At 46.9% G+C, this 25,048-nt stretch overlaps 1 protein-coding gene across 1 annotated transcript in view; it reads right to left on the minus strand.

Annotated features, from left to right (window-relative positions):
- The window catches only part of HEPHL1 (hephaestin like 1), a 59,447-nt gene extending 37,260 nt beyond the window's left edge, over nucleotides 1-22,187 (minus strand). The window contains exons 1-4 of the mRNA XM_060234933.1: nucleotides 22,019-22,187; nucleotides 16,748-16,992; nucleotides 7,138-7,350; nucleotides 5,535-5,714 (exon numbers count right to left, since the gene is read on the minus strand). Of these exons, the coding sequence (XP_060090916.1) occupies nucleotides 5,535-5,714; nucleotides 7,138-7,350; nucleotides 16,748-16,992; nucleotides 22,019-22,176 (796 nt within the window). The 5' untranslated portion in view covers nucleotides 22,177-22,187. The remainder of the gene's footprint in view (nucleotides 1-5,534; nucleotides 5,715-7,137; nucleotides 7,351-16,747; nucleotides 16,993-22,018) is intronic.
- Nucleotides 22,188-25,048: the final 2,861 nt, after the last annotated feature.

The raw sequence follows: 25,048 nt of genomic DNA on the forward strand, positions 1-25,048 counted from the left end.
CTTAATGATTGTTTTCAGTTACTTGTGCTTTCTGGGTTTTATGCATAGTTATTTCAAGTTCATTTTACTCACAATCTTTGTGTGTGAACTGACTGCTTAGTAATGCTCCTGTGTTAAGCCAGCTTGCTCTGATTTAGGATGACCAAAGGCTTCGGTGTACTGAATAAGGACAGCTCTGATGGGTGCAGATGGAGAGGAAGAGAAATGGGGAGAAGACAGCCCCCCCCATTTCCGCCTTACACGCATGCACACACCCCAAATACTTTATGTTTAAGATTGCCAGGAGAAAGCATAACAAAGGAGGGATTTCTCTTGATGGTTTCTGCTAGTGTAAGGGACTTGCTAGCAGGAAGGAGGGAAAAGGGAAAGGATTTTAAAACACAACCAGAAGTCTTAAAGCACACTTGCTTTTGGAGAAATCTAACGCAGTAAAAGGCAGAACCAAACCTGGATAGCACAGGCTAGCCTGATCTTGTCAGATCTCAGAAGCTAAGCAGGATTGGTCCTGGTCAGTATTTGGATGGGAGACCACCAAGGAAGTCCAGGGTCACTACGCAGGCGCAGTCAATGACAAACCATCCCTGAACATCTCTTGCCTTGAAGACCCTGCAGGGCTGCCTTAAGTTGGCTGAGACTTGACAGCAAAAGGGGGTGGGGGAAGACAGAACATTTTTAGGAGCTATGACTAAGAAGACCAAGAGGGGCACTGGTGTCAACTCATGGCTGGAAGAATGGTGAAGGAAGAAAGCCCAGTTTGGTGTAGTGGTTAAGTGCATGGACTCTTATCTGGGAGAACCGGGTTTGATTCCCCACTCCTCCACTTGCAGCCGCTGGAATGGCCTTGGGTTAGCCATAGCTCTGAGTTGTCCTTGAAAGGGCAGCTACTGGGAGAGCTATCTCAGCCCCACCTACCTCACAGGGTATCTGTTGTGGGGGCGAGGGGGTGGTAAAGGAGACTGTGACCGCTCTGAGACTCCGAGATTTGGAGTACAGGACGGGATATAAATCCAATATCTTCTTCATCATCATCTTTTCCAGCTTGGGAGGAAGGACAAGGGAAATCCTTGCCACACTTCCAAATGGAAGTGGCCACAAAATTCCAAGAAAGAGAAGCTATCCCAGTTCTGGAGATGAAGTAGGAGGCATGTACAGAATACCCAGAAAGCTCAGATGTGAAGGTAGCAGAAGCTTCACATTCAGAGGAGAAAGAGGTACAGCAGTGGCAGCAGTCAGCACTCAGATAGGGACAATATGGTTTTGGGGAGGGATGTTGGCTCAGTGGAAGAGCATCTGCTTGGTAAGCAGAAGGTTCCAGGTTCAATCCCCGACATCTCCAACTAAAAAGGGTCCAGGCAAATAGGCGTGAAAAACCTCAGTTTGAGACCCTGGAGAGCCACTGCCAGTCTCAGAAGACAGTAATGACTTTGGTGGACCAAGGGTCTGATTCAGTATAAGGCAGCTTCATATGTTCATATGTACAAATGTGGCAAAGAATGCAGCTTTACTACAGATTGTTTGGAGAAAATGGCGACTCAGAACCCCTACACACCAGGAGGGAAGCACTCTATTTCTCTTTGAGTAGAACCAGACTGTGTCGTCTTAATGACTAGGTAGCATCTTGTCTAAGCTGGGAGCTTCTCTCTGACTCTTCTTTTTCTTCCTGTGTCTCTTGTGGTTTTTCTCTCCTAGTAGTCTCACAACAGGTAAGAGGCTTCTGCCAATCTCTCCTGTGATTCCCTGCCAGGGACATACCTAAGCATGCATTCATCCATAGGGAAATATAGTCTTTATGTTAGGCATCTTTCTGCTACAAAATAGATGGGAATCTACTCCAATTAAAGTTTTATCTTTTCTGCAATCTACTAACCTAAAGTGAGTTTGCTGCGCATGATTCCATGCTTTCCTGACTGTGCAACTTTGCTACACTACGGCTGACTGGCACTTTGGGCCGACTCAGAGACGCCTCTGAAGTTGGCCCAAAAAATATGTTCAGACGGCAACATCTGCTGGCCATCCTACTCCCGTCCTCCAGGCACCCAAGACCAGCTCAAAAAGCTACCACTTCCAATGTGGTAGCAAATTTGAGTCAGCTGTCAGTCACCTCCCCACTGTCTGGACGGGGAAGGGAGTGAGGTGACTTGGCAGTGTGGAACTGCCAAGCTGCCCCAAGCTGTTCCTGGGTGGTTGTTGTTTTTAAGAAACAATTCAGAGCGCTGGAGTGCTCATGCATCAGTGCTTGCCCTGAGGGGGAAAAAAAGGAATCCAGCTTCTGGGTCGCCTTCCCGTGTGGAGGTGCCCAGCCGCCTCACGGACGGGATGCAGGCGAGTGTGTGGAGGCTCCAGGACGGCTCTTTTTGAGCCGACCCAATTCGGGACACCTCCAAGCCACCCCAGAATGCCCATCTGTTCTCAGCCTAACAAATATATCCAATATGGATGCAGCTTTACCATGAAAGACAGAGGAAGGGATGTGATGCGGAGGGATGTGATGGGGAGGGATGGTGGCTCAGTGGTAGAGCATCTGCTTGGGAAGCAGAAGGTCCCTGGTTCAATCCCTGGCATCTCCAAAAAAAAAAGGGGTCCAGGCAAATAGGTGTGAAAAACCTCAGCTTGAGACCCTGGAGAGCCGCTGCCAGTCTGAGTAGACAATACTGACTTTGATGGACCAAAGGTCTGATTCAGTATAAGGCAGCTCCATATATGTTCATATGATGTGGAGAACTTTCATTTACAAAAAAAGAGAATGCACAGGCAACTTTGTGAAGTGAAGCATGTGTGAGGGAGCTTGTTTCACTTTCAAGGACTCCAAAAATGGACCAAAAACACTTTCCAGTTTCTCATGAAGGTGCAGATGTTTATCTACTTTGAGAGACAGCATATTTTGAGGAAAATGTTTGAGCAGAGTGTTTTTAAATGAAAGACTTCAGTTGTGCATTTAATCTCCCGGGGGGGGGGGTGCGGGAGACAGAACAGGATGAACTGCATTGACGGCTTTGAAGAGAACACATATGAAGAAGCTCTGGAACTGGTTTGTCAGCTGGAATATTCCAATTTAAGCATCACAAAAACAGGTCCCCATATCTCTCCTGGCAAACCATAGGGCAATATTAACTTACAGTACATTTTATATTAAATTAAACATTCCAGTTTAAGCATCACAAAAACAGGTCCCCATATTTCTCCTGGCAAATCATAGGGCAAAAGACAAAGGAAACAACCTTTGACCCTACCCAAGTCACCACACTACAGAAATTAAAAATCACAGACTCCTCATAACGTTGAAGTCACCCAGACAACAGAGGAGAAACAGTTTAAAAGTCAAGAAACAACATACCACTCCGTCTTGACCTTGCCCAATTAAGATTACCACCCATGTGTTCCACTAATGCTTGCGTTTTTTGCCCAATGCGGCAATGTTCGTTCAGCCCCTTTAAGCAGAAATCCTCTGTTCCTGAAGTTTCCTATCACCCTGATGGGTACACAACTGTACCCTACTGTCATATATATTCATGTAGTATGCATCTGGTTCAGTTCACAGTTCGCATTTTGCTTTTGTAATGCATTGTGCAACAGTCCTTCCAATAAAATGCTTAATTTATATCACCAACACTCTGAAGTTTGGGTCTTCCAACTGACAACTGTGTACCTAAGAAGGTGATAGCAACCTGCAGAAACAGAGCCTCTCTGCTTCAGAGGACAGAACTAACATGCTTTGGTTTCTCCAAGATCTATGCACAGCTAAAGCCAGGAGGGCTATATGCCCACTCTGATGCCAGTCTCCTCTTGACACTGTCTGTGCTTGCAGCCACCACCACTTCCTGCAGCAGTGAATTCCACGTGTTAGTTATTCTTTGGGTGAAGATGTACTTCCTTTTAACTGTTCTAAGCCTACTTCTTGTTAATTTCATTTGAGCGCCCACAAGCTCTCGTACTGTGAGAAAGGGAGAAAAGTACTTCTTTCTATATCTTCTCTGTCCCATGCATAATTTTGTAAATCTCTGCCATGTCACCCCTCATGTCACTAGCCTTTTTAACCAGGGCTTTTTTTTTGTAGCAGGAACTCCTTTGCATATTAGGCCACACACCCCTGATGTAGCCAATCCTCCAAGAGCTTACAGAGCTCTTATTACAGGACCTCGTGTAAGCTCTTGGAGGACTGCCTATACCATGGGTGTGTGGCCTACAAAAAAAGCCCTGTTTTTAACATATCTTCATAGGGAAGGTGTTCCATCCCCTTAATCATTTTAGTTGCCATTTTCTGTGTGTGGCTTGGGTTTTGGGCACTGCAGAACATCAGAGACATTCAGCCAAATTCCTGATAGGAAATGACTTGGGGTTGGGGGGAAAAGATTCTGCCCCCCCTCCATGTGGGTTGATCACACACTCCCAGAAAGCAGCGGCACACCCACCCACCCCACAACCAGTGTTCCCTCCAAAATGAGTTAGTGTGAACTAGCTCACTGTGTTTTTTAGCCTCCAGTTCACACATTTTTGTCTCAGCTCAGGAAAAATTGCCCTGGAGCAAACTAATTTATGCAGTGGCTCACAACTTGAATGCCAGTAACTCACAAAGTAGAATTTTTGCTCACAAGACTCTACAGCTTAGAGGCAGCATTGCTCACAACCTGGTCTTGATACCACTGGCAAGAGAAAAGGAAGGAGAAGATTCTCTTAATGGTAGCAACTTCTAGAAGAAGAAGAATTGCAGAATTATACCCCGCCCTTCTCCCTGAATCAGAGCGGCTTACAATCTCCTATGTCTTCTCCCCCCACAACAGACACCCTGTGAGGTGGGTGGGGCTGGAGAGGGCTCTCACAGCAGCTGCCCTTTCAAGGACAACCTCTGCCAGAGCTATGGCTGACCCAAGGCCATCCTAGCAGCTGCAAGTGGAGGAATGGGGAATCAAACCCGGTTCTCCCAGATAAGAGTCTGCGCACTTAACCACTACACCAAACTGGCTCTAGCAAAATCAGGGACTCCCTAGCTGGTGGGGAGGGTAAAGTAACAGATTTTTCATATGCAGCCAGTCCCATTAGACTCTGGGCTATCCTAGGCCCAAGGGGGCTGAGGAACAAATGGGTAGTTGCGACACATACACGTGTGCGTCCAACCAACCCTGTGCGTTAAGGCACATACACATTCTCAATCATATGGATTTGGCAATACAAGGAAGACTGGGGTTGCTGTGCAAAGGCAGGCAACAGCAAACCATCTCTGAATGTCTCTTGGCTTGAAAACCCTGCAGAGTTCAACATAGGTCAGCTGCAACTTGAGGGCACCACCAAGCTATTTGCTCCTAGGACAAGCATCAAAGAAAGAGGCAGAGTGTGAAATGGAAGGTGCCTATTTTTTGCAGGGCCTGATTTTCAAGCTGCCTGCACGTTTTCCAAATGGATACGCTGACTCAGCCCTGCTTTATGTTTCTTCAGTTGTCAAGTTAATAAAGAAAGTAAGCCATGCCTGTTGGGCAAACCAGAAGTCACACCTTGGAGTAGCTGCCATTGTAAAACAAGAAATCTGCCCACTGACTCACTGTGCATCTTATTGCTGTCCTGGAAATCTTTATCCTCTTTATCAACAGTGCTGGGCTCTAAGCAGAAGGTGTTTATATTTTCATCCAAGTACCAGCTGAGATTTTCATCTACGATGCTGAACATCACAGTAAATCCTTTAGGCATACTGGCCACCGGCATAGAAACATTGTCTAATGAACCTTTAAGAAGTAAAAAAAGGCAGAATTTAGAAATTTGATTTTCTGACTTGGATCCATTTTGTGAAAAACTTCCTAAACAGGCTCCCTGTAGAAAAGTGTGTGGTTTGACTGTCTTAAGAATATAAGAACCCTGTTGGATCAGACCAGAGCTCCATCTAGTTCAACATCCTGTCTCACACAGTGGCCAACCAATTCTTCTGGACAGCCAACAACCGGGAAAACTGAGGCCTTCTCCTTTTTAAATTAAAATAGATCCACAAAGAATAACACTATTGCCACAGTCCAGATATAGACTGAAAAGGAAGAAGAACAAATTTCTAATCCATGCAGAGAGATCTAATAACAAACAATAGATAACATACACCCTATACCAGGGGTGGCCAACGGTAGCTCTCCAGATGTTTTTTGCCTACAACTCCCATCAGCCCTAGCCAGCATGGCCAATGGCTGGGGCTGATGGGAGTTGTAGGCAAAAAAAACATCTGGAGAGCTATCTTTGGCCTCCCCTGCCCTATACCATCTATCAAGTAGGTCCAAGAACATGAAATCCCAATTCTTAGAACCTTAACCAGCTAATATGCTAGAGATCTATGGGAAGGACTCCTTTATCGGGGATAAGAGTCAAGACTGATGGCCATAGCTCCAAGTTATCTACATGAGTCATGATACCAGGGACTAAAAAAACCCAGATTGTCCATTATTCTATTCATTAGAAATTGATCCCATAGCTCAGCATACCATAGATTTAAAGAGGATGGGGACAGTCAATTCCAGGCACTAGGTAAAATCAATCAAGCAGCCGCTAATAGATTAGATAGATTGGATGTGCACTGGATGCATACATCTGCCCAATGATCTAATAGCAAAAAGTCAGGAGAGTAGGCTAATTCTTTGGACAGGATGTCACAGATTTGGGAGTGAACTTGTTTCCAAAATTTTTGTATAATTGGACATTCCCACCATAAGTGATATGCTGTGCTTATGTTGCCACATTTTTTCCAACAGTAAGGGCCACAGATCTTTGATAGTAAATATAATTTATGTAGCGTAATGTACCAGTGCAACAACAACTTAAAACTGAGACCCTCTTCTGATGTTGTCTCGTGGAACTGGGATTCAGAGGCTAACTATCTGTGAACATGGAGATTCCCTTTAGTAAGGGATGGAATTCTAGCAGGAGCTCCTTTGCATATTAGGCCACACCCTCCTGATGTAGCCAATCCTCCAAGAGCTAACAAAGCTCTTTTTTGTAAGCTCTTGGAAGATTGGCTACATCAGGGGGTGTGGCTTAATATGAAAAGGAGCTCCTGCTAGTGTTCCACCCCTGCCTTTAGTTACCTGCTTGAAAGAAACAGCAAGGATGGCATATGCCAAGATCAAACCACATCAAGAGACAAAGCTTTCTGAGCTTTCAGTTCTGTACCTTTCTTGCAAACCAGCAGCGGTCCAATCAACCCGGAGCTGATATCTTTTGGAGTATCAATGTGTGAATGGTAAATCCAAGTCAGGCACTGGGGGTCTGCCGCCGTAGGGGCAAAGTCATCGGTCACAGGCCATGTATACGTATAATTGCCACCGGGAAGCACAAAATCATCGGCTTTACTTTTGCCCCCTGTGCCATCAGGGTAAAGGGCTCCTGTTAGAACAGGGAAGAAACTTGGTTAAAAAAATTAAATGTATTAAAAAGCATATTGCACATTTTTTAAAAAAAATTGTGAAAAAAAAAGAATCAACGTGAAAAAGGAAAGAAACAGCAAACAAGTGTTATCTGATGTCTATCAGATAACATAATCAGTCCAGAGGAGCCAGTTTGATGTAGTGGTTAAGTGCACGGACTCTTATCTGGGAGAACCAGTTTTGATTCCCCACTCCTCCACTTACAGCTGCTGGAATGGCCTTGGGTTAGCCATAGCTATCGCAGGAGTTGTCCTTGAAAGCACAGCTGCTGTGAGAGCCCTCTCGGCCCCACTCACCTCACAGGGTGTCTGTTGTGGGAGGAGAAGATATAGGAGATGGTAAGCCGCTCTGAGTCTCAGATTCAGAGATAAAAGCAGGGTATAAATCTGCAGTCTTCTTCTGAGAAAATGTGCAGAAATGTCATGTGCAAGGGGAAATGCTCTTGCTTGGGAGGAGCCATTCAGACACCAGCACTGTTTTTTTTAAAAAAAACCCTAAACATCATTGCATTGCCGGACCAGACTGAGACTTATATAGTCCAGGATTTTTTAAATTGTGTCTTGAAAAACCTTGGACCTCCTTGGGAGCTAATCAGGAGTTCCTTATGAGGGCCTAACTATATGATACATTGGTCCTGGGTCCGTCCTTGGTCCTGCCAAACAGATGTGCATCGAGTGTTCCTCATTTCCTAGGCAGACAAGGGCCCAACTCAGATCAGAAGAAGAGCTTGGATGTATACCCTGCCCTTCACTATCAGAAGGAGTCTCAGAGCAGCTTACAATCTCCTTCCCCTCCTCACAAAAGGCACCCTGTGAGGTAGGTGGAGCTGAGAGAGCTCTGACAGAAACTGAAGAAGAAGAAGATGAAGGAGGAGGAGGAGAAGTAGTAGTTGATGATATTGGATTTATATCCCATCCTATACTATGAATCTCAGAATCTCAGAGTGGTCACAATCTCCTTTACCTTCCCCGTCCCCCACAACAGACACCCTACCCTATGAGGTAGGTGGGGCTGAGAGAGCTCTTACAACAGCTGCCCTTTCAAGGACAACTCCTACGAGAGCTATGGTTGACCCAAAGCCATTCCAGCAGCTGCAAGTGGAGGAGTGGGGAATTAAACCCGATTCTCCCAGAAAAGAATCCGCACACTTAACCACTACACCAAACTGGCTCTTGAGAGGAACAGCTCTGTGAGCTTGTGACTGACTCAAGGTCACATCAGCAGGTGCATGTGAAGGAGTGGGGAATCAAACCTGGTTTTCCCAGATAAGAGTCCACACACTTAACCACTACACCAAGCTGGGAACAGGTATTTGAGTACAACACACAGGAAATGGTTGTTTAAGTGTCTGGTCTTCATGATAGTGATTCTTGGGCCATGAGCAAAAATCCAGGCTGGGCCCCCAGAATCACTGCCACCTCAGGCTGGGGCCGCAGAATCACTGCCACCTCAGGCTGGGGCCTCAGAATCACTGCCACCTCAGGCTGGGGCCGCAGAATCACTGTCAGGGCCAGAATGTAAGGACCCCCTTCAGCCGAGACCCCTTAGTACGGGTCCCCTCTTATTTTGGACTTAGTTGTTTTAATAAGCATGCCCTTTTAGAGCCTACGTACCACAGGAGCTGAAACTTGGGGAGTCTCATAAAGGCACCTGGGTACAGCCATGACATTATAAAATCCCAGGAAAGAAGAGGAAGGGTGTGCTGGAATTACAAGCTAATTAGATGCACTATCCCCCAGCTCAGGGTAATACGATTCTCAAGATCAAAAGATTTTTCAACACTGCAGAAATCACCCAATATCCTGACACATCCCAAAGGTGCCTGCCCAGCCCAAGAAAGTTTTTATTTTATTAAGAAATGCTCAGTTCATCTTTTTGTTTGGTTTTACTTAAGGACACTCAAGTCATTAATTTGAGCATATATGAGCATATGAAGCTGCCTTATACTGAATCAGACCCCCGGTCCATCAAAGTCAGTATTGTCTACTCAGACTGGCAGTGGCTCTCCAGGGTCTCAAGCTGAGGTTTTTCACGCCTACTTGCCTGGACCCTTTTTAGTTGGAGATGCTGGGGATTGAACCTGGGACCTTCTGCTTATCAAGCCGATGCTCTACCACTGAGCCACAGTTCCTCCCTAATTTGTACTCCATCCTGTTTCATGAACTATTTTGCCTCACCCAGACTGTTGTGTCCGTGCAAATCTGGCTCACTTCAACCTAATTAAAGTATGTTCATCCCAGGAGACCATCCACACCAAATCCCGAGCCACACACAAATGTGGGTACAGCCTTCCTGCCCTACATAAAATCTGTCACCGACCGCATTGGCAAAATTCTCAAACGCCATAATGTTGACACAGTCTTCAAGCCCACACAACAGATCCGCCACATGCTGCGCTCGGCCAAAGATATGAGAGATCCACTTTCAACCCCTGGAGTCTACAAGATACCCTGCTCCTGTGGTGCAGTCTACATTGGCACTACCCAACGCAGTATCAACACCCGTCTCACCGAACACAAGATACACTGTTGCTTGTTTCAGCCAGAAAAATCAGCTGTAGCTGAACATGCACTTCAAGAAGGAGACCACGTCATCCACTTTGAAAGAACTGAAGTCCTTTCTACGGTCTCACATTATCATACTCGCCTGAACAGAGAAGCTATTGAGATTTACAAACACCAGCACAATTTTAACAGAAAGGAAGAAGGCATTTTCATCCACCAATCTTGGTACCCAGCTCTGCAAAACACCCTACAGACTATAAATTGCAGAAAGTCTCAGAACAACCAGCAAATTCCACAGAACAATCAGCACAGTCAACAACCATCTTCCTTTGTCGGAGCGGGAGTAGCAGAGTGAGGGAGATGACTTGCCCGACACAGGGCTTCAGGAAAGAAAATCAGGCAGACGCGTGCAACTAGTGCCAAAAGGTGTATTAACATATATACACGACAAGTGCTCTCTTGTGCAGTCTATACAATATCACCTCCACGGACAAAGTGCTTCGCCTAACCACCATCTCACAGGGAGAGACCTGTGTGATGCACACACAGATCATATATAGTCCAAGCGGCCAATCCTGGCCGTGCTGACTCAGCAGATTGCATCACTTGGCTTCTGCCGGCTCAAGCCGGTCTGCTGATCAGGTCACTGTGACCTAGCCTGGCAGCTAGATCACCAGCTGTCATACTGTAGCTGTCAGACTGGGTTTATGTAGATTCTTGCTCCAACACACCTCCTAATCTATTTGAACCCAGTGCACCAAAACACTTTACACAGTTTACATACATGTCCACCAGCGACATTACAGTTCATATTTACGTAGCTCGGAACCCTTTCCGGAATTCGTTCAGGGACTCATCATGATTGTAAAACACATCATCGTGTTCCTGTTCAGCCAGCTCTTTCAGACGCTTGGCTTCAGCCTCCTTCTCCCTTGCCTCGCACTCTGCCACCCAGGCTTTCCATTTCTTAGCCTTTTCTTTTAACATTTCCTCAAATCCGGGTGGGTCTGGATTGACAGTCAGAGTGACATAGGGACACTTGTACCTAGCGGGACGTTGGCCTTTGGTGGACCTGGCAGACACCCGTGGCCCTGTGCTTGGACCGGCTTTGTCTTCTTCGGGTTGCTCTGTTCCCACCTCCTGGGCTGGTTGCTCTGCCCCTGTAATTGGGTGTTGAACCCCCTGACTCTCACACTTTACCTCCAGGTCCTGCATTTGAGGCTCTGCCTCCTGACTCTGCTCGTCAGGCTCTGTGCCAGCATTCGGCTCACCTTCTCCAGCCCCACTGGGTGCCACCTCCTGGGCTGGAGTTCTGGGCTGCGCTCCAACATCGTTATCGCTACTTGGCAGCAGGACAAATTGTTTCTGCAAGGAGTGCAACCTTGGCCAGCTGCTTTCTTCATTGAACTGGGCACTCTTACTAAGTGTTATCTTGCTTTGGCTATTGCAGAAACGATAACACCTGGCCCTTGGCTTGTAGCCCAGAAAAATTAGGCTCTCTGCCCGGACATCCCCCTCCCCGCTACTCGTGGAGTGGATGCCAACCCGAGCCCGTGACCCAAAGACTTTTAAAGAACTCAAATCTGGGGTCTTGTTCAACAGTAACCTGTAAGGCACATTTTTCACAGTATTACACCAAACCCTATTTTGCAAAAAAACAGCTGCATGTATGGTTTCTGCCCAATAGGTCATTGGCAGTTGTGCATCCTCTAACATGCAATACATCACATTCTGCAATACAGCCCCATGCCCATTTTCTCGGGGCGTTGCCGGGTTCGTCAGACGGTGGGCAATGCCCTTGTTCTCCAGCCAACGTTTCATCTGGTTAGATAAGAATTCCCCCCCTCTGTCGGTTTGTACAGCCAGGAGATTAACCCCTAATTGTCTCTCCACTGCTTTGACCCACTTGGTGAATGTCTTATACACCTCAGACTTATGCACCATGGTGAAAACCCACGCGTACCTCGTGTGGTCGTCGGTGGCCACCAAGCAGTATCTCCTCCCCGACAGACTCTTTGGCAATGGGCCAATAACGTCTAAATGGACTAGTTCCAGGGCTCGTGTGCTTTCCCTTGAGCTTTCTTTAGCGACAGCACACGCCTTGCTTTTGGTCTTCTTGCAGACCTGGCAATCCAAGTAACATTTGCAAGGATTTACTTTCAAACTAGGCACAAGCTCCAGGGTTTTCTTTAACGCCCTAAATCCGCAGTGCCCAAGTCTCCTATGGAGCAAATGTATACAATTATTGTGCACAGGCTCATTCGACACCTGAGCCACCTGGGCACAATCACTCTGGACCACATACAGTTTACCTTCCCTCTTTCCTGTCACAAGCAACTTTCCCCCACCTCCCAGGATTTTGCAGCAGGTTTTCTCAAATCTCACCTGGTATCCCTGGTCAAACAGTGTGCTAACACTCAACAGGTTAGACTGCAGTGAGGGTACATACAACACATTTTGCAACATACATTTCAGTGCAGGAAATTCCACATTGCCTGAGCAAACAGAATTGGCAGTGGTCCCATCAGCCAATCTCACATACTTATGCTCAGGACTGTCAATGTTTTTCAACAACTCCTTCTCGCAGCAGAGATGGCTCGTTGCCCCGGAGTCTAAAATCCAAGCAGACCCTGTGCTCTCTACTGCAGACGTGACCAGCCGGGTTGCTTCCTCACACGGGCTGGCGGTCCTCCGCTCTCGCCGCACACGCCCCCGCCTCTTCTCCCTCTCAGGGCAAGCTCGGAGCAGGTGCTGCGACGACCCGCATCCATAGCAGCGACGGACTGCAAACGCAGTCGGCTCCACTTCCTCCACCTTCGGACGCCTGCCAGCAGCAAAAGCTGGCTCATTCTTGGCTGTCTTCCCGGACACACCGATAACAGCACGCTGCCCGGCCGACACCCCCGGACAGCTCACGGCCGCAATTCTCTCTTGGAAGTCAAGCAGGTGGGCACAGACGTATTCCATGGTCAGGGTCGCTACGTCCACCGTCTCCAGAGAAGTTATCAGGGGAGTGTACTCAGGTGGCAACGACGACAGCAAAATGTACACTCTGTCGTCTGGAGCTACAGTCTTGCCTCTTGCCTCCAGCTCAACGAAACAGTCCGTTAGCCGTTTGATGTGATCTTTCACACACCCTCCAGCCGGCATAACGGTGCGGAACATCCTCCTTGTCAAGGCCATGAGGGAGCCAGCAGTGGTGCTAACATGCACCGCACTCAACGCGTCCCAGGCAGCCTTGGGAGTGTCCTTCCCTCGCACATAAACCAGCTGGTCATCTCCTATAGATAGCACTATGTTGGCCAGTGCCTTATCCGATAACACAGTCTCGGCAGGAGATAAGTCAGCAGGGGGGTTACTCACGAACAGCCATTGCCCTTCACGCTTGAGGTAGTGTTGCATTCTCAGGCTCCACACCGCGTAGTTGGCTGAGGTGAGCTTCTCAACGGCTACTCCAAGCTGTTGCTGAGCCATCGTGCCGACTCCTCCTCACAGCTGGCTGCCGACGTCCCTCTGGCTCTCAAACAGAGAACGGTGGTGCTTCTGTGTCCTTCACCGGCGTTCCTCGCCTCCGGCTCTTTCCAAACTCACAGTCAGCTCAACTCTCAACTCTCTCCTCCGCGCAGCGGAAGCGTGCTGGGCCCATAACCCTGTCGGAGCGGGAGTAGCAGAGTGAGGGAGATGACTTGCCCGACACAGGGCTTCAGGAAAGAAAATCAGGCAGACGCGTGCAACTAGTGCCAAAAGGTGTATTAACATATATACACGACAAGTGCTCTCTTGTGCAGTCTATACAATATCACCTCCACGGACAAAGTGCTTCGCCTAACCACCATCTCACAGGGAGAGACCTGTGTGATGCACACACAGATCATATATAGTCCAAGCGGCCAATCCTGGCCGTGCTGACTCAGCAGATTGCATCACTTGGCTTCTGCCGGCTCAAGCCGGTCTGCTGATCAGGTCACTGTGACCTAGCCTGGCAGCTAGATCACCAGCTGTCATACTGTAGCTGTCAGACTGGGTTTATGTAGATTCTTGCTCCAACATCCTTATCTTCAAACCCCTTCCAACCTTCCCAGCAATTAACACAGAACAATGGTCACATTCAACAGCCAGTTTCCTTATCACTACCCTTCCAGGAAGCCCCACCAAACAATGGGCACATCCACAAAACAATTGCCCTTTCATCACACCCCCTCCAGCCTACAAATAGCAGCTCTCCAGCAGCCCTGGCCCCACTCAATGCACAGCAGCCAAGAAGGTCTGAGTGCCTGCTCCGGCTGCAACGCCACTGAGGATGTTCTCCGCAGCTGAGAACGAAACGTCTGGAAGGAAAACTTTATCCAGTAGAACACGACACTTGATCCCGAAAGATTCTACAAACCCTAATGATGTTAATCACGTTGTCTCCCCCAGGTTCCTTGGGCCCATGCAGATTTGGGCTCCCAATTGCCTAATCAAAGTATTTTCCCCACTTCTCCCCCTCCCCAAAGTCTGACAGCAGGTAATTTTAAACCAGCCAGTGAGATTCAAACTTTTTGTCTCAACTCAATCCATAGCCAGGACAGCCAAACCCCACCTACTGTGAGGATCTTCATAAAAGAAGGACCTCGTGCCCTAGCATATTGACCCTCAAATCCTCAGTTCAGATCTCTGCTGGTCAGAACCCTGGTTTCCTTCTAAGAACTTTTGCTACACCTTGCAGGCTTTTCCTCTCCTTTTCCTCCTCAAATTCCGCTCCTTGGACCTCAATTGGATCTGCCTTGGATCACTTCAGACCTCAAATTCCCAAAACTGTATGTCCCTTCCCTCAAACTTCCCAATTTCCTTCATTCTATCTTTTAGAAAGTGTAGATGACTGGGGAAGGCAATGGCAAACCACCCCATAAAAAGTCTGCCATGAAAACATTGTGATGCGACGTCATCCCAGAGTTGGAAACGACTGGTGCTTGCACGGGGGACTACCTTTACCTTTTATAAGTGTGCTTTCTTCTTTGGTGTATGCACATGTGGGATGACGTAGGGAATTAGTTCTCAGGTGCCAAGTATAGATTCTTTACATTTGTATTCCTTTTTCCTTTATTTTGTTCACAACAAAGTTATTCATTTGTATTTATAATTATTCTCTCTCACTGTCTTTCTTCACAATTGTATTTTGGGGTATCTCTGCTGAGATCCACCACGGCACTCAAGGTCCTGCAATTATTCCTTTCTGGAACCCTTTGTAAAACTAATTTCCCTTTCTCTGGGTCCAGTCTGGGTAACAAGCAGGGCTTTTTTGTAGCAGGAACTCATTTGCACATTAGGCTACACACCCCTGATGTAGCCAATTCTCCTGGAGCTTACAGTAGGCCCTGTAAGGAGAGCCCTGTAAGCTCTTGGAGGATTGGCTACATAAGAGGAGTGTGGGCTAATATGCAAAGGAAGAAGAAGAAGAAGATATTGGATTTATATCCCGCCCTCCACTCCGAAGAGTCTCAGAGCGGCTCACAATCTCCTTTACCTTCCTCCCCCACAACAGACACCCTGTGAGGTGGGTGGGGCTGGAGAGGGCTCTCATAGCAGCTGCCCTTTCAAGGACAACCTCTGCCAGAGCTATGGCTGACCCAAGGCCATGCCAGCAGGTGCAAGTGGAGGAGTGGGGAATCAAACCTGGTTCTCCCAGATAAGAGTCCACACACTTAACCACTACACCAAACTGGCTCTCCTGCTACAAAAAAGGAGTTCCTGCTACAAAAAAGAATCAAGCAAGAGGTGGCTCTCACTTGTCAGCCCCGGAGAAAGTGGGTGCTTGCAGCAGTAGGAGCCTGCCTGTTCTTCTTGTTTCCCCCCCTTCCACTGGAGGGGCAGGGGTTTGGGGGCAGTTAGGCTCCCCTACCCTAGGGCCTAGGATGGCTGCCCTGTATGCCCCTTGGCTAAGACAGCCCTGTACCTAGTAAATCAAGTTCTATGTGGGAACATCTGCTAGACAGAATGCAAGGATGTGTCGCTGTATTTAACAGAGTTGACAGTTTATAGCACATGCTGGGAAAGTGAAACTGATCTGCTAAGCTAGATCATCTAAATGACAGGAGGTGGCTGGGTGCCAGGATTGCATCAGCCCAGAAGCACAGTCAGCATGACTCAGCACGATGCTGATTGGTTACTTGATGTATAAATGTACAAAGACACTTTGCTATGTGTGGGTTATGGAAGTTGGAGAGCAGCAGAGCATACTGCCGGTTTGGAGAGTGATAGGTGTAAATAAACTGTATATAGTGGTTTTACAACTACTGTGTGCAACCTTCATTCTTGCGTCACTAAATACCAGCTCTAGGCGCATCAACAGGATGGACTCAGGAACAATATATCATTCAGTTAAGCCCAGACTGCAGACTGGTAATGGAGGAAAGCTTTCCTGAAAGACTGCCTGCCCACCATTTGTGATCTTCCCATAAAACACACAGTATCTTCCCATAGTCTTTGCATAAAACACACACTGAGGAGTAGTGTTAGATAAAGACACACTCTCCATTTACAGGGGTTAACTATAAGGCCTAACTGGCCCTTCTAGTCCTCTGTAAATTAGTGTGCACCTGACAGCATGACCCAGAATCCTTTGCAACCTGCAAAACTTCTGTGGCAGATTTACAAGCCTTCCTCAGCAGATTAGTGGATGTGAAACCCATTCCCTGAAGTTAGGAAATTAGAAAGTCACAGATTTAACTGATGGACAAAGAGACTTGCTCGAGATCACCTGAGGAGCCTCACAGCTGAACACACACTTGAGCACAGGTCTCCTCCGGTCATGTCTAAATGCTATCCAGTGGCTCTCAAGAGTAAGGGACAATAAAGATATTTTTGTTTTACCTTCAGAATCTTTCTTATAAAAGGTTCCATGTGGATGCACAGAATAAGGCCGGGAAGCAAAGTTCTTCATATGAACGATGAATGTATCTCTTTCCTCAGCTCTCAGCACAGGTCCAAGAAAACCAAGCCAAGATGGTTTGGCGATTTCCTGAGAGTAGGTCTTGTCTGTGAATTGTCTGAAAATGGCCTTTTTGTAAACACGGCCTATCCTGTTAGCTCCTCTTTTCACAAATGGAATGGCTTCTCTGGAAAGAAAAGGGAGGGTTAGGTTAAGGCAATATTTTAGTCAATCAGAACTTCTGGGTGTGATGATTTGAGTTCAAATTCTCCTCCAGCTTTGACAGATAGAGTCATTTGGGCTCTCCCAACTTGAATGGAAACAAACTGAAAAATCATTTTTATCCATTAATTTTGTGTAGGTCTTCACATGATGAAGTCTATATTAGCAGCAAACTTGATGCTATTGACAGAGAACGCCACAGATTCACACCAAACCACAAGGGAACACCCCTGCATCACTGGGTAATGGCCAGTTGAGTCACATGCATTACATGACATCCTTTGTAGAGCCTCCTCACTTCCACATTTGGCAGGAAAATGGTGACTGTACTAATATTATGTTGTGTATCAGCGTCAGCTACATGTCTCTGGAAAATACAGGGAAGAGATGTGGAATGACTGAACCTTTTACTGGCCACAACGGTGGATTCACCTGAAATTCTTTTCTTACTTTTTTCATACTACCTTGTCATATGATCAGTGTTGTTGCAAAACATCATACTCTAATTGATCACATCAGTGATAGAGACTTTAGGCCCCAGGTTCAGTCTTCAGTATTGCCAGTAAAAAGGATCAGATGTGAAAGATCTCTAACTGAGATCCTGGAGGAGAAGAAGAAGAAATTGGATTTATACCCCTCCCGCCACTCTGAATCTCAGAGAGAGTGACTCACAATCTCCTTTATCTTCCTTCCCAACAACAGACACCCTTGTGAGGTAGGTGGGGCTGAGAGAGCTCTGACAGAAGTTGCCCTTTCAAAGACAGCTGTACGAGAGCTATGGCTGACCCAAAGCCATTCCAGCAGCTGCAAGTGGAGGAGTGAAGAATCAAACCCGGTTCTCCCAGATATGACTCCATGCACTTAACCACTACACCAAACTGGCTCTCGCTGCTGCCAGTCAGCCAGGGAACTGGTATTGATCACCTGGAGACTGAATATAACAGCAGGAGATCTACAGCGGCCACCTGGAAGTTGGCAACCGTACCACAGTGTGATAGAAATAAACATTGCCTACTAGGAGAATAAACAAACGTCGCCTATCAGAGGGAAGAACAAAGCCATGACCGCATACATACATTGTGAAAGCAGAGTAAACATTCCAGCTTGTTACCGTTTTCCCATTCCGGCAGCTTACCTTGCTTCACTCCAATGACCACAGAAGTGGCAGACTAACATCAGGCCAAGAGCTGCCAACAGAGGTCTGATTTTGCACACTACTGCTTTGGAATCCTAAGAATTTGTTCTGCTCAACACTGCGTTTGATCTCAACCAGTGAAAACCAGCAGCAAGTAACTTAAATGCTAATAAACAACACTTTAAAACCCAATGAAGATTAAGAGATTCAGCTTTCCAGCCTGTTCAGTCCAAGGCCACAGAAACCACTGAAGAAGAAGAAGAAGAAGATATTGGATTTATATCCCGCCCTCCACTCCAAAGAGTCTCAGAGCGGCTCACAATCTCCTTTACCTTCCTCCCCCACAACAGACACCCTGTGAGGTGGGTGGGGCTGGAGAGGGCTCTCACAGAAGAAGAAGTTATTGGATTTATATCCCACCCTCCACTCCGAAGAGTCTCAGAGCGGCTCACAATCTCCTTTACCTTCCTCCCTCACAACAGACACCCTGTGAGGTAGATGAAGATATTGGATTTATATCCCGCCCTCCACTCCGAAGAGTCTCAGAGCGGCTCACAATCTCCTTTACCTTCCTCCTCCACAACAGACACCCTGTGAGGTAGATGAAGATATTGGATTTATATCCCGCCCTCCTCTCCAAAGAGTCTCAGAGCGGCTCACAATCTCCTTTACCTTCCTCCCCCACAACAAACACCCTGTGAGGTGGGTGGGGCTGGAGAGGGCTCTCCCAGCAGCTGCCCTTTCAAGGACAACCTCTGCCAGAGCTATGGCTGACCCAAGGCCATTCCAGCAGGTGCAAGTGGAGGAGTGGGGAATCAAACCCGGTTCTCCCAGATAAGAGTCTGCACACTTAACCACTACACCAAACTGGCTTTCCTGAATCTGAACCTACATGAATCTGAACCTACATAGGCAATCTGAACCTACATAGGCAATATTATTGAAGAATGCCATATTTCATAAGTGTGGCAGCCTCTTAAACTCAATTTTTTCCTTTTCAGATATCTACGAGGACAGAAAAATATAAAGGGCCGTGGCTCAGTGGTAGAGCATGTCTGCATGCTGAAAATTCCTGATTTAATCCCCAGCAACTCCAGTTAAAAGGACCAGGCAGGAGGTGATGTGAAAGACCTCTACCTGAGCCCTTGGAGAGCCACTGCCAGTCTGAGCAGGCAATACTGACTGTGTTGGACCAGTAGTCTGATTCAGTTCAAGGCAGCTTCATATCTGTTCGTAATTATTTCAATGTTCTCTTTTTAAAAAGTTTCCAAGAACAGATGCAATGCAGAACATATGCTGATTTTGACAGCTGCCACTACCTGGATCTGGGCGTACAATTAATGATTTATCCAACAATACTACTTCTCTCTGTCTTTTACAATCAACGTCTTCAACAGTAAAATCTTATTGATTTCAGCGGTCTTCAAACTGGAGTAGCTACCTGGAAGAAAACTTTTATGCTTTCTCTCAAGGTCATTTTGACCATTTTCCAAGCACACAAGTATGAATGAAGAAATCATATAAAACTAAATGTGTATTATTCATTTATTTGCTTCATACCCTGCCTTTATACCCAGTTGGGAACTGATGTGGCTTTCATTATTCCCCTCTCCTCCGTTTTATCTTCACAAAAACTAGGTAAGATATGTTATGTCGAGAGTATGTGGGACCAGCCCAAGGTCACACAGCAAGCCTACATGGGAGAGTAGGGGATTCAAACCCAGGTCCCCTAGATTTAGACTTAGTCAGCCAACCCCAAGTGCCCACTCTTTTTATACACAGCAGCCTTTTATTGCAAATACACAGAAGTGTGCATGCACACAAGAATTTACACCCAGTATTAAGCTTTGTTGGTCTTAAAGGTGCCACTAGACTCAAATTTTGTTGAGAGGAGGGAGAGAGTACATTAAGTGTTTACTTGAATTTTATAACTTGATCCTAAATATGGCTAACCCTAACATATATGAACATATGAAGCTGCCTTATACTGAATCAGACCCTCAGCCCATCAAAGTCAGTATTGTCTACTCAGACTGGCAGTGGCTCTCCAGGGTCTCAAGCTGAAGTTTTACAGGCCTATTTGCCTGGACCCGTTTTAGTTGGAGATGCCAGGGACTGAACCTGGGACCTTCTGCTTACCAAGCGGATGCTCTACCACTGAGCTACCATCCCTCCCCTAAAAATAAATGAATCCCACTGAGTTCAGTGGGACTTGACCTCCTGGTAGGTCTGTTTAGGAATGAATAGCCTCCATGTCACTGTGGAACAGTAAGACAATATTGGACGTCACTGGGGGCTGGATGCCCTCTGACTGCTGGGGATATTATCCCATACATTTGGTTTCTATTACCTCTATCTAGGACATGGCCTAAAATTAATCCCCACTTTCGTTAATATGACTATCACATTTTTTTCTTCTCTCTCTGCCTTACGAGGGGTCATAGTGTACTGATTAAGCACTGTGGCAAAATCAGATTAAACGTTACCAATGGAAAGCAGTTGGTTGTTATACTACTGTATCTTTTGGTATATCTTTTCTACACCCAACAACACCATGTTGTAATCCAATTAAGTCTGGAAGGCATCCTGTACTCCTCCTTATGACTCACTCAAACCTGAGGTATTTCTCTGTAAAAAAGACAAGCTATAAATAAATATCCTGAAGTATCATTTTTTACCCTCTCCCTTCTCGTTCACCTTCAGTACACACACATCTCTGATGAAGAGTTCTGGGTAACTCAAAAGCTTGCTTGTCATTGCAACTGGTGGCAATATTTATTTATTTAATTAATTAATTCAATTTATATCCCACCCTCCCCACAAAAGCAGGCTCAGAGCAGCTTACATGTCCATGAAAATGCATGGAATATAAAATTACATTAAGATGTAAAAACAAAGAAATCAAACCATTTCAAGTGCTATAATGATCTTTGCATTTTTCTATTCTATTGTTCCAATGGGTGTTCTGTAGAAAGACCGATCTTATGAAATAATGCGTCATGAATACATGCAGTGCCAGGTGAGCATACACACAAGAACTTATACCCAGAATTAAACTTTGTTGGTCTTGAATTGGCCACTGGGTTGACCCAATGCTAGGGTTGCCAATCCCCAGGTCGGGGCAGGGGATCCCCCGGTTTGGAGGCCCTCCCCCCGCTTCAGGGTAATCAGAAAGCGGGGGGAGGGGAGGGAAATGTCTTCTGGATACTCATGATTCCCTATGGAGACTTATTCCCATAGAAAATAATGGAGAATTTATCCATGGGTATCTGGGGCTCTGGGGGCCCTGTTTTTTGAGGTGGAGGCACCAAATTTTCTGTATAGTATCCGGTTGCACTCCCCAAAATACTCCCTAAGTTTCAAAAAGATTGGACTAGGGGGTCCAATTCTTTGAGCCCCCAAAGAAGGTGCCCCTATCCTTCATTATTTCCTATGGAAGGAAGGCATTTAAAATATGTACGGTCCCTTGAAATGTGATGGACAGAACTCCCTTTGGAGTTCAATTATGCTTGTCACGACCTTGCTCCTGGCTCCACCCCAATGTCTCCTGGCTCCACCCCCAAAGTCCCCAGATATTTCTTGAATTGGACTTGGCAGCCCTACGGCCAATGCCCAGCACTTGAAATAACCAAAATTCCACATTACTTTTTTTTTTTAATCGACATGCAATCTCATCCATTTTAAACATATCTGTTTCATGGCTGAGGCGGCTCTCGGAGAAGTTAGGAAGCAAAAACACACACCCAATCTAATCTGGAAGCCACAAACAAGTACTTCTTGTTGCAAAGCTGATGTTTACAGCAAAACCTCCAAGCAACCCAGGCGGAGGCGCCAGCAAAGTCCAACTTCGACTTACTCATCTTCTGTCAGGTTTTTCCCCTTAATCAGATTCTCCCCGGTCGGCGCATAATCCCAGTACTCCTCCACGATGCCGAGGTAGAAAATCCTGTCGGCGGCTTCCCCTAGAACTAGAAGCCACACCGCGCAAGCGAGAACTTGCTTCACGGACGGCATTTGCAGGCATTCCTCAGGGCGCCGCGCCAACAAGCGTGCGCAGCTCACCTCTGCATGCTCGACTGCTTTCCCAGATCAGAGGAGGAGGACTAGATACAGCCAAGCCCCGCCTCCGCCATTCATCAATTTGGGGAAGCCCCAAAACTTGGAGCAAACAAAGAAAAGCCCGAGGGAGGGAGGGGTTGCGATGGCAACGAGGCCTCCTGCTAGGCTTGGAGAGACGCTGGAGAACTGGCATGTTTGTCCCTCTGGTTAGGCCAGTGAAGAAAGCCTGGTTTTGTTTTATAACTGAGGATGCTTTTCTTGGCCTTCTGGAATGCCTGGTGGTAAACATGCTCGCATTTATTGTGTGTGTGCAGATAACATGCCCAAGTAGAGATGCCAGGTCTCTGTTGGAAAATACCTGGAGACTTTGGGAGGTGGATCTGGGAGATGGTGAAGTTTGGGGAGGGGAAAGGTGTCAGCATGGTACAGTGCCATAAAGTCCACCCTTCAAAGCAGCCATTTTCTCCAGGGGAGCTGATCTCTGCCAGCTGGAGTTCGGTTGTAAAAGCAGGAGATCCCCAGGCCCCATCTGGAGGTTGGCAACCTTGTGCCCGAGCTCAGATTGATCACATCATACGTTCATTCATCGACTGATGAAAACAGTAGGTATAAAATACCCTTCCCAGCAATTTACAGTAGAATGAAATTTCAATGGTAAAACACAGGTTTTTCTTTAATACAAACCTCAAAACAAAGTAAGAACATCAACATTCAGTAATCTAGTCAGGCCTGAGAGGTTTGCCAGGTCTGGGATGGAAAATACCTGGAGACTTTGGGGGTGGATCTGGGAGATAGTGAAGTTTGGGGAGGGGAAAGGCCTCAGAATGGTACAATGCCATAAAGTCCACCCTTCAAAGCAGCCCTTTTCTCCAGGGGAGTTGATCTCTGCCAGCTGGAGGCTGGCAACCCTAGGGCCTGGCTCTAATACAACTGTCATGTTAGGGTTGCCAGTCTCCAAGTGGGGTGGTTGGAGATCTACTGGAATTACCACTGATCTTCAAGTTACAGAGATCTGTTCCCCTGGAGAAAAGGGCTGCATTGGAGGGTAGATTCCATAGCACTGTACCCTCCACTTAGGTCCCTCCACTCCCCAAGCTCCACCCTCAAAATCTCCAGAGCTGGCAATCCTATCAATGAAAAGATGCCACAATGTGCAGGGCCTTTTTGGTGATGGTGCCAAGATAGTGTATCTGGTGTGAAAGAAGGATCAAGTAGCAGTCTAAACAGGGTGTCAACCTCATTTGGTGTGAGGGTCGGATCTGACATAAATGAGACCTTATTAGACTGGGCCATGTGTCTCATAAAATGTAATGCCAGGTAGCAGAGATATAAACTATCTAAAGGACACAGACACAGTTTAAAGATCTTTTAAAAAAACACCTTAAAATAAAACATGATTAAAACATTAGCACTCGTTGGTCTTAAAGGTGTTTTCTTTGTATCTCTGCTATGGGATCCAGGGAACTAGGCAAAGGAAGCTCTGGCTCTTTTCTTCCTTCCCCTGGGGACCAGGAGGGGGAGGAGCCTCAGTCAAGAGAGGCATGGCTCAGTAGCTCTGCTGTGCGATTGAGAGAGCTTGGCAAAAGAAGCTCTGTCTCGCTCCCTTCCTCCCCAAGGAAGGATCCTCAGCCAATGGAGAAAATAGAGGCTTTGCTCCATAGCTCCTGAGCAATTGAGCAAGCCTGGCAAAGCAAGCTCTCCCTCCCCCCCCCTTCCACCCCAAGGGAGGAGCCTCAGCCAATGGAGAAAATAGAGGCTTTACTCTGTAGCTTGTGTGCGATTGAGCAAGCCTGGCAAAGCAAAGTATAATGCAGAAGGAAGCAAACAACAGCCTGTTGCTCGGGGGCCTGGTAAGAGCCCTTCGGAGGCCTGATTCGGCCCTCAGGCCACATGTTTAACACCCCTGGTCTAAAACCTAGTCACCACATCTCCCTCAATTCATTGTCAGTTAACCAAGCCAAAACCCTACCAATAAAAAGCTAATTTGACTATCCCCCTTACAGGTATCGTCAGACTCCAGGTGGGGCCTGGGGTTCTTCCAGAATAAAAACTGATATCAGTTCTCTTGCAGGAAATAGCAATTTCAGTGGACAGGTTCTATGATAAACCATATAGGGTTGCCAGCTGCAAGTTGGGAAATTCCTGGAGATTTGGGGGCAGAGCCTGGGGGAGGCAGGGTTTGGGGAGCAGACAGTTATCAGGCAGATATAATGCCATAGAATTCCACACGCCAAAGCAGCTTGTTGTTGTTGCTGTAATTCTGGGTAATGATTTCCAGGCCCTGGCTGGAGGATGGCAAGGATACATAGACAGAGCACATCTCCTCCCTGCTTTCTCCTCCTCCCCAAATCCCACCATCCATAAACCCCATCCCCAAATCTCCAGGAAGGTCCAAAAGGAACTGGCAACCTTACCTTGCCACCAATACTCCCTTCAAGCTGTGGGGTATTGTGCACAAAAATTCTACTTTGTGAGCTACTGGCATGAAAGTTGTGACTTGTGAGCTGCCACATAAATGAGTTTGCTCTGGAGCCATTTTTCCTGAGCTAAGACAAAAATGTTTGAGCTGGAGGCTTAAAAACTGTGAGCTAGCTCACACTAACTCAGCTTGGAGGGAACACTGCTTTCCACTTTTGGCTTTGGAAATTCCTGGGGATTTGGGAACAATACCTGGGAGGGGTGGAGACTGGGGGGTGAAGGGAGCTCAGCAAAGATGCAATGCAGCCGGCAGGTGGGACTGGGGATCCTCTGTAATTATAGCTCATTTCCGGGTTACAAAGATCAGTTCCCCTGAAGAAAATCGATGCGTTGGAGGGTGGACTCTATG

Source organism: Heteronotia binoei, chromosome 3, assembly GCF_032191835.1.
Source record: "Heteronotia binoei isolate CCM8104 ecotype False Entrance Well chromosome 3, APGP_CSIRO_Hbin_v1, whole genome shotgun sequence".
Lineage (NCBI taxonomy): Eukaryota > Metazoa > Chordata > Lepidosauria > Squamata > Gekkonidae > Heteronotia > Heteronotia binoei.